This window comes from Hordeum vulgare, chromosome 7H, assembly GCF_904849725.1.
Source record: "Hordeum vulgare subsp. vulgare chromosome 7H, MorexV3_pseudomolecules_assembly, whole genome shotgun sequence".
Taxonomy (NCBI): Eukaryota; Viridiplantae; Streptophyta; class Magnoliopsida; order Poales; family Poaceae; genus Hordeum; species Hordeum vulgare.
This window is the reverse complement of record NC_058524.1, coordinates 300,406,259-300,415,272: the sequence shown is the minus strand read 5'-3', so window position 1 is coordinate 300,415,272 and position 9,014 is coordinate 300,406,259. Positions and strand designations below refer to the sequence as shown.

Below are 9,014 nucleotides of genomic sequence, written 5' to 3'. Positions count from 1 at the left end.
GGGGACAAGACGACGGGTGCCAAGTGCAAGGTCAATTGGGGCACGGTTTGCACGCCGAAAGAGTATGGTGGCCTGGGCGTGCTTAATTCCGACAAATTTGTGTGTGCTCTACGGCTAAGATGGCCTTGGTATGAATGGAATGATCCCCACAAATTATGGGTCGTTTTGGACAACCCCTGCACGGACGAGGATCTTGACTTCTTCTATGCTTCGACTACCATCACCGTGGGGGACGGAGCTAAAACGCCTTTCTAGGACTCCCCTTGGCTGCTTGGGCGCAAGCCCAAGGAGATTGCACCACTAATTTTCGAGGCTTCAAGGAGGAAGAACTGGAAGGTGAGGGAGGCCCTCAAAGGGAATGCTTGGATTTTCAAAATCAACCACAAAACTGTCATCACTGGCCAGCACATACATGATTTTTTCACTCTCTGGATGCTCCTCTATGATTTCCATCTCGACGAACACCTGGTAGATGATATTGTCTGGAAGCACTCAACCAAAGGGCTCTGCACGGCTGCTTTCGCCTACAAGGCTCAATTCCTTGGGCTAACTCTTTCGCCCATGGATCGCATGGTCCGGAAAGTTTGGGTTCCACCAAAGGTAAAAAAATTGCATGCTTGGCCATCCAAGATAGGATTTGAACCGCCGACCGCATGCAAAGGTGGGGTTGGACAAATTGTGGCCACTACCTGCGTTGCAAGAGGGAACAAGAGACAGGTGCGCACCTATTTTTCAAGTGCAGCTACACGCGGTCTACTATTGTCAAGTTTGGCCTTGCACACATGGACACATCAGATTGACACCTTGACGACTCTATCCACGTCTGATGGGATAAAAGGACAGACACCAACGTCCCCAATTGGAGTGCTATGGCATCTCTTACCATGCTTGTCTCTTGGACCATTTGAAATAAGAGAAATTCTAGGGTGTTCCGTCACAAAAGTTGCTTGTCTCTTTGGACCATTTGAAATAAGAGGAATTCTAGGGTGTTCCGTCACAAAAGTGCGCCGAAGTCTATCCTCCTCAACATCTTTGAGGAGGCAAAGCTTTGGGTCACCTCGGGTGCAAAAAAACTAGGGTTTATTCTTATGTGTGAGTAATTGTCATGCACAAAACTAGGGTTTATTCTTATGTGTGAGTAATTGTCATGCACGGCATGTGGGTGTGGTTGCAAAACTCTAAGCTGTTTCCCCTCCCTTATTTAATCAATGAGACAAATCTTTTGCCTCCGTTTCTAAAAAAAAAAAATGACACGGCTAATAGACGAGTAATTTTCCATTTTGTTGTGCAGTTTACAGGCACCAAAAGCCACCAACAGCCAGACAGGTACATTTGCCTCAGGGATCTCACAAATAACAAGAACAGATCAGTGTTACAATGCAGTTCCAAAACTTGAAGACCACAAGTGCTGCACAAAGCATAGGACACTGCTCTATCAGATGAATAGCTCATTTTGGGAAGTACATTGGTTCGCCTGCATGAGGCAGAGCAGCAGGGGCTGTGCCATATTGTGCCATCTGTTGTGAAGCTTGGTACAACATCGGGGGAGCTCCAGAGCTTGATCCGATCACTGGAAAGTGCGGGCCTGGGTTTGCCATCAATAATTGTGTAGGATACGAGGTTGATGCACTTGCAAATGCCCCTCGCTGCATGTTAGGATTCCAGGTTGGCACTTGTCCGACAGAGGTCGCTCCTGCTGAGCTTCCATAAAAACCAGCAGGTGTGGTGCTTTGCCATACTACTCCAGGTGGAGCTTGTACCCGAGCACTAGGGTCCAAGACGGTGTAGTCCCTGCTCCTCTCGTCATGTGCCTGAATGCCACAAAATATAGATCACATATCAGGAAAAACATGGAAGCAAGCAGTAGGAAACAATATGTTCCAAAAGCATTGTCAAACTGAACAAATGATAGACTATTCCGCCTCAGTATAGCAATAGTATCTTTTTCCTAGTTGGATGCATTCATTTATTCTTGTTAATTCACACAGCCTTAAACTATTGTTTATACCTTCACATTCAGATCAGTATGACGAGAGTATGACAGATGAAGCTTACAGTAACCACCATCATATATGCAATGTCCCTCCAGAGCTTGTTTAGCAACTCCTGCTGTTGTTATATCTGCGAATACGGATTCTGTTAGCTCTAGCAGTATTTCTGAACTAGAAGTTGTAGTGAATATGCTTGAATAGATGATCTGGGAAAAGTTTTTTCTCCGTTATCGTAGCAAAGAAAGAATGATCTGTACTGCTCTCAATCATGGAGATAAAAAAATCGCTTCCAACAACAGTGATGACAAAAGAAACTTGAAATTCTCAAGTGTAACATTTTGATTAGATTACATTGTAATGTGCAATGCCATCTATTTTGTCCCACTTCCAAAGAAGCATCAAGACAGGTTACATAAATTGATCACACATAAGACACTGAGATGCTCATTTGGACTGCAGATGTAAGGCGTGCTCTCAATAGAGGTTGCAGCTAGAGGATGTGACTGTTAGCCCATAATTCACTGATGTTCCTAAAATACAAATGGTGTCACACAAAAAACAGAAAAGAATGATATAAATTCAAGCACTCTACATAAATTCAACTGTTACATTAGGAGAAAAAAAGACAAATTCCAGTCAACAGTGTCTTCTCTTTTCTTTAGTAATTTCAGCAGTTGTCTCAGTGTTTTCCCCATGTGTAGACCAAAATGTAGGTTTGAAATTCTGTGGCATGGTAGATTTATTTCCTTTTAGCAATTTCTAAGAATTTATTCTGATCATTTGCGTCAATTATAGGACCAACCACAGCAGTCACTGTCAGGCTAGAAAGCACTCGATACATCCTCATGGTGACTGCTACTCTAACCCAAAAAGGTATCAATTAAGGCAGCTGGCGTCTAAGACAGAAAAACAGCATGCCAAGAGGAAGACAATCGACAAAAAGATGACAGGAAGACATGACTGTACCAAACCTCTACAAAGAAAGTGAACATGTTTACCGGAAAAAGGTACTCCCTCCGGTCCTTTTTACTCCGCATATTAGGTTTGTGTCAAGTCAAAGTTTACAAAGTTTGATCAAATATATATTGAAAAATATCAACATCTACCATACCAAATATACATATCATAAAACTACCTTTCGTAATGAACCTAACAATATTAATTTGGCATTGTGAATGTTAATACATGTTTCTATAAATTTGGTCAAAGTAGAGATACTTTGACTTCAGACAAAGTTAATATGCAGACTAAAAAGGACCGGAGGGAGTAAGAAAAAACAAGAAATTACAAAAGGCAACTTTATAGCTGTGGATACTTGTAGATGTCCATTTTAAGTCTTCTGGGACTCCCAAGACCTCTCTGCTGAAGTCAGAAACTTTGACGCATAAACACATATTAACTCAGTAATCAACACAGCATCATTAAGATGTCCACAGAGTTCATTAACGCCTATGGACTTGGTTTATCAGGAATTAACAACAGAGTGAAGAAAAATTAACCCAAATGATAAGTGCCACACGTGTGGCACGAAGTAACACCGTCCTGGCGTTTTTACAACTAAAATTGGCATCCGAAAAAAAAACTGAAACTTGCCATCCAAACAGAAAGTTATCATGCTTCACAACTAAAGTTGCCATCCTCGGATAACTAAACTTACCATCAAAAAACGTCAGGTCAGACTTGCTTCGTGCCACACGTGCGGCACTTATCAGGGTCCCAAATTAAAGCTAGTGAGCACTGGGGCCAGTCTACATCGCCCATATCAAGGTGTGGCTATATGGTGAGGTTTACAGTTCTTCGTACATACCTGGATACTGAATCAGAGCCTGCATTCCACCATTCTTCTCGAACATTGCAATCTTTTGGACAGCACCAAAAGAAGAGAACACCTGAAATTATCTCATACAATGATTATCTATAATACATTTTCTTACAAGCATTTTGTTATTTAAAATTCCAAATAATCTTGAGGAAAATATCACACTAAAACACCCTTACAGTGTGTAGAACATCCACACCAACAGCATACTGCATGTTCTCGATTGATGCTAAAAGTACATTGCTTTCTGGCTCCTTAATCATCCCATCAGAGCCTAATATGGGCTGCAAAACTTACATGGTGTAAGCAGCAACAGAAGAAGATGAAGAGTGACATGACATCAGATATACTAATTTGAACTACAAGCAAACCTGTGTGATTCCCTCGATTGCAGTTGGATTAACAGGAAGATAAGGATTTGTGTAATCCCTGCTTAATGAAAACAGACACTGTTACAAACTTGTGTAATCCATCTGAAACTAGTTTTTAGCACAAGAGCTTAATAATAACAAACCAAAATAGAATTGAACACACAAAAAACAAAGTAAAGCTGTAAACTATCGTACCTGCTGCGATGTGATTGAAATTTAATATTCAAATCTTTGTGCGCAGAAAATGTTATGCGCAGGTGACAAATGCTGACGTGATCAGCCAGTAGATATCTGCAACAGCAATATCAAATCAGTAACTTCTATATCAAAGATTGGCTAAAATGCAATACTAAAAAAATGCAACCTTCGCGAGTACAGGAAGTAAATTTTCTAACGGTTCACATTACTCTCGTGAATTGCTAACCCAGAGTAACAAAAATGGACTACCTCGGGATGCTTCTTCCGTCTAACGAATTTTTTGCCTCTAGAGCAGTTGGAGCATCAGTATATTGGATAAGTGCCTGAAAAAAAATTCAAACTGTTAAGGTGATCTACAAAAATAATACTCCCTCCGTAAAGAAATATAAGAGCGTTTAGATCACTAAAGTAGTGATCTAAACACTCTTATATTTGTTTACACAGGGGGTAATGTATATGAAACTAGACATAAGCACTATGATGGATAAGTCTTTGTACTAAGGTCTTTGTGAGGCTGCAGCACATGGTCCTTGTGTCCTCGTGGCTGTTAGGATAGCATCCTTGACCACCAAGGACTGGCAGTTAGGATAGCATCTTAGCGGCATCTTAGACTAGCATCTTAGCCTATAAATATGTATCCCCAACCCCTCAGGTTGGCATGGCATTGTGTGAGAAATAAACCAATGAAAATTGTCCCAACTCTTCCAGTGTCATCTACAACTATCAATGCTCAGGCTGAAAGGGCTAACAAGTGGTATCAGAGCCTCGTTGTCTTGTACCCTGAGCATTTCCTGCTCACCTCTCTCACCGGGAGCAGAGCAGCCCAAGCCGGTAGCAGCAGTTGGTCCGACTACCCCTGGTTACCTCCCTCCCTCCGAACTGTCGAGCAGCAGCTCGTCAGAAGCAACCTCTTCTTCACGCAACAGCCCCCCTGCAGCTATCAATGCTCAGGCTGAAAGGGCTAACAAGTGGTATCAGAGCCTCGTTGTCTTGTACCCTGAGCATTTCCTGCTCACCTCTCTCACCGGGAGCTGAGCAGCCCAAGCCGGTAGCAGCAGTTGGTCCGACTGCCCCTGGTTACCTCCCTCCCTCCGAACTGTCGAGCAGCAGCTCGTCAGAAGCAGCCTCTTCTTCACGCAACAGCCCCCCTGCAGCGAGCCATGTCTGCAGGTCGCTCTCAGCACACGGCTACCTCGAACACACGGCGCCGGGAGGAGGCCGGGCGCGCCGTGGCAGAGGAGCGTGAGCAAGCGCCTGCAGCAGCCGTTGCTGCGGCAGCAAGGGTGTCGAGGCTGGCTGCGGCGGATCTGGCAGCAGCCAGAGCAGAAGTAGAAGCAGCAGCAGCCAAAGCGGAGGTAGAAGCAGCAGCAGCAGCGGAGGCAGCACGTGAGGCTACGGCGGATGCCAAGGCACTCCGCGGCGGCCTCTACGAGGTCCGGACTATGGTCAGGGATGTTGGTCCCGGTGTTGGGTGGCCTACCCTCACCAAAACCAACTACGTCGAGTGGGCCCGCGATCATGAAGAACAGGCTACAGGTGCGGCACCTGTGGGAGGCGGTCCAGGACAGCAACGTCGAACACCAAGAGGATCGACGGGCGCTGGACGCCCTCATCGCCGCAGTCCCGCCCGAGATGCAGTTCTCGCTTTCCAACAAGCGGACTGCCAAGGAGGCTTGGGACGCCATCGCCGCGGCAGCGACCGTGCTCGCAAGTCCACACTGCAGGCACTTCGTAAGGATCGTAAGGAGTGGGAGAGCCTGGCCTTCAAGCCAGGTGAGGACGTTGATGACTTTGCCCTCTGTCTCGACACTCTGCTGCAGAAGATGGTGAGCGATGCCACCTACACCGAGACAGTTGTCGAGAAGATTTTTCGATGCATCCCCAAGAAGTACAAGCGGATGGCTCGCTCGATCGAGTCTTTGCTGGACCTCTCCACGATGACGATCGAGGAGGCGATAGGTCGCCTCAAGGTCGTCGACATCGACGAGCCACAGTCTCTCTCAGGGCTCATCACCACCGGCGGGAAGCTGCTCCTATCTCGGGAGCAGTGGGATGCCAGCCTCGGTGACAGGAAGAAGGGGGAGCCCTCTTCCACGACGGGCAGCCACAGGCGCGGCAAGCAACGCAAGGCGCGAAGAGGCGCCCCGGGCAAGGCACAAGGACGTGCCGAAGATGACACCCGCAGAGGCGCCAAGGACGGCGCCGCTAGCAAGCCCAAGCCGACACAGGATAACAATTGCCACAACTGTGGCCAGCTTGGCCATTTGGGCCAATGAGTGTCGATAGCCACGACACGGCCAGGCTCACATCATACAGGCGGCGGAGGAGACGGCTCTGTTCATGGCGCATGCAAGCATCAAGCTACCTTCAGCGACACCAGCCGCAAGGCTCTCCACCACCTCGACGAGCCAAAAGCGCACGCTCTTCTCGACGATGGCTCCGTAAGGACAAGACTTGTGTTAGAGTTATAATATAAGTCATGTACCCTTTTGTATTTATCCCGATATATAAGGGGTTTCCTGCATATAGTCCACCACCTGTACATGTATATATACTGGCCTATGGCCTCATGGGAATACAAGTTGCTTATTCCTAACATGGTATTAGAGCTAGGTTAAATTTTGCACGCCGCAACTCCTGCGTTTGATCCATCTCGCGGGCCTCGTTCTCCCGTTCGTCTCGATCGAAGCCTCGATCTCCTCTCGTCCCGTTGTTGGGTCTGCTCGCCGTCACAGATCGGGCCCTCGCTCGAAGCTGACTCAATCCGCCCCGCTCCTACCGCCGGGTTCTTCTCCTGCTGCAGAATCGATCTGCAGTCTGCAGCTCCTACCGCCCAGCTCCTACCGCCAGGTCCTTCTGGATCAAGTCAGAATCGATCTACAGTCTGCAGCTCCTACAGCCCGGTTCCCGCCGCCTCAAGTCACGGCTCTAGCCGGATCCCGCCGTCGCGCCGTCCTCCACCACGTCTCCAGCCGACGCGCCGGTCCTCCACCGCGTCTCCAACCGCCGTCGCGATGTCCTCCACCGCGTCTCCAGACGCCGCCGCGCCGTCATCCACCGCGTCTCCAGCCACCGCCAGATCAGATCGAGACCCTCCTTATTTCGGTGGATCTTGCAGGTCTCGTTCTGATCTGATTCCCGTCGGTGTTGGCGCAGCAGGTCTCGATCTGATCTGCCTCCCGTCGGTTCATTCCAGTGAGCGCAAAAAAAAAGGTCTGCACCAATACGCAACGTTGCAGTTCCTTGCTTCCCGTGACTCCTGACGGCTGTGCTGGTAGTTCTTCTGTTGCTCCTGCGAGCTCTACATATGGTGATTGTCGCTCTACACCGACTCCTCTCGCGACTTTCATCGGTGCATGTCGCTCTTCCTCGACACCTCTCGCGACTTTCACCGGTTGTCCTGGTGCCTATGACTCCATGGACTGCTCTTCATCCACGCGTCTTCCCTTGGCGCTTGGTGCTTGTCTGCACACGGCCTTGTCTTCTCCACCGGTCTTTGCCGACGATACTGGACATGCTACACCGCCATATTTAGCAGCTTCCACAGGTGATGGTGGTTGCTTCTCTCCTCGTGCCATTACGCCGCCTACTTCAGCTGTGTACTTCACTGAGGACGAGATTGCACGACTTCGCGCCCTGTTGCTTGCCTTCGACTCTTCGTTGTCGGGTGTGTCTACATCGACATCTTCAGTTGCGCCCCTGACTGAGCAAGAGATTGGACGATTTCAATGTCTGCTAGCTCCATCTGTTGTTTCTTCGTCGACAGGTTCTGTTGGTTCTGCTACGGACTCTTCTGGCATTGTGAGACCACCTTCTACACACACAGGTACATCTCCGTGGGTTCTTGATACTGGAGCATCTTTTCATGACTCCTGATTCATCCACTCTGTCATCTACTCGACCTCTTTATTCTCCTGTTCATGTTCTTAGTGCTGATGGTACTTCTCTCCCGGTTGCTGGCCGAGGAACTCTTAGCACTTCATCTTTTCATGTTCCCGATGTTGCTCATGTTCCTCGGCTTACCATGGAGCTCCTTTCTGGTGGCCAGATTGTTGACTCTGATTGTCGGGTCATCCTTGACTTTGACTCATGTTCAGTTCTGGACCGTCACACTGGTGCTCTTCTTGGTGCTGGCCCCCGGCGCCGTGACTCTCAGGGTCTCTGGGAGCTTGACTGGCTTCACCTTCCATCCGCTGCCACCGCAGCCAGTGTCTCCTCCTCTGTTGCCTTGTCTACCAGCTCTTTTCAAGAGTGGCATCATCGTCTGGGTCATTTATGTGGCTCCCGTCTCTCATCCTTAGTTCGACGTGGTCTTCTTGGATCCGTCTCCGGTGGTGTGTCTTTAGACTGTCAGGGCTGCCGGCTTGGTAAACAAGTACAGTTACCTTATCCTCATAGCAAGACTGTGTCTCAGCGTCCTTTTGACCTTGTCCACTCGGATGTTTGGGGTCCCGCTCCCTTTTCCTCGAAGGGAGGCCATCGCTACTATATTATCTTTATAGATGATTTCTCTCGATACACGTGGATCTATTTTATGTCTTATCGTAGTGAGGTATTATCTATCTATAAGCATTTTGCTGCCATGGTTCACACTCAGTTCTCTAGGCCTATTTGTGTGTTTCGTGCTGACTCTGC

The 9,014-nt window shown here is 48.0% G+C and overlaps 1 protein-coding gene across 2 annotated transcripts in view; it reads right to left on the bottom strand.

Moving 5' to 3' along the window:
* Nucleotides 1-1,260: 1,260 nt before the first annotated feature.
* Nucleotides 1,261-9,014, bottom strand: part of LOC123413547 (polypyrimidine tract-binding protein homolog 1-like) — a 47,670-nt gene continuing 39,916 nt past the window's right edge. The window contains exons 4-10 of one of the 2 annotated variants that reach the window (XM_045106480.1): nt 4,629-4,702; nt 4,377-4,472; nt 4,182-4,239; nt 3,990-4,094; nt 3,799-3,880; nt 2,056-2,121; nt 1,261-1,811 (exon numbers count right to left, since the gene is read on the bottom strand). In XM_045106480.1, the coding sequence (XP_044962415.1) occupies nt 1,804-1,811; nt 2,056-2,121; nt 3,799-3,880; nt 3,990-4,094; nt 4,182-4,239; nt 4,377-4,472; nt 4,629-4,702 (489 nt within the window). In that variant the 3' untranslated portion in view covers nt 1,261-1,803. Of the gene's footprint in view, nt 1,812-2,008; nt 2,122-3,798; nt 3,881-3,989; nt 4,095-4,181; nt 4,240-4,376; nt 4,473-4,628; nt 4,703-9,014 lie in introns of both variants that reach the window. The other variant, XM_045106479.1, reaches the window with a different exon arrangement.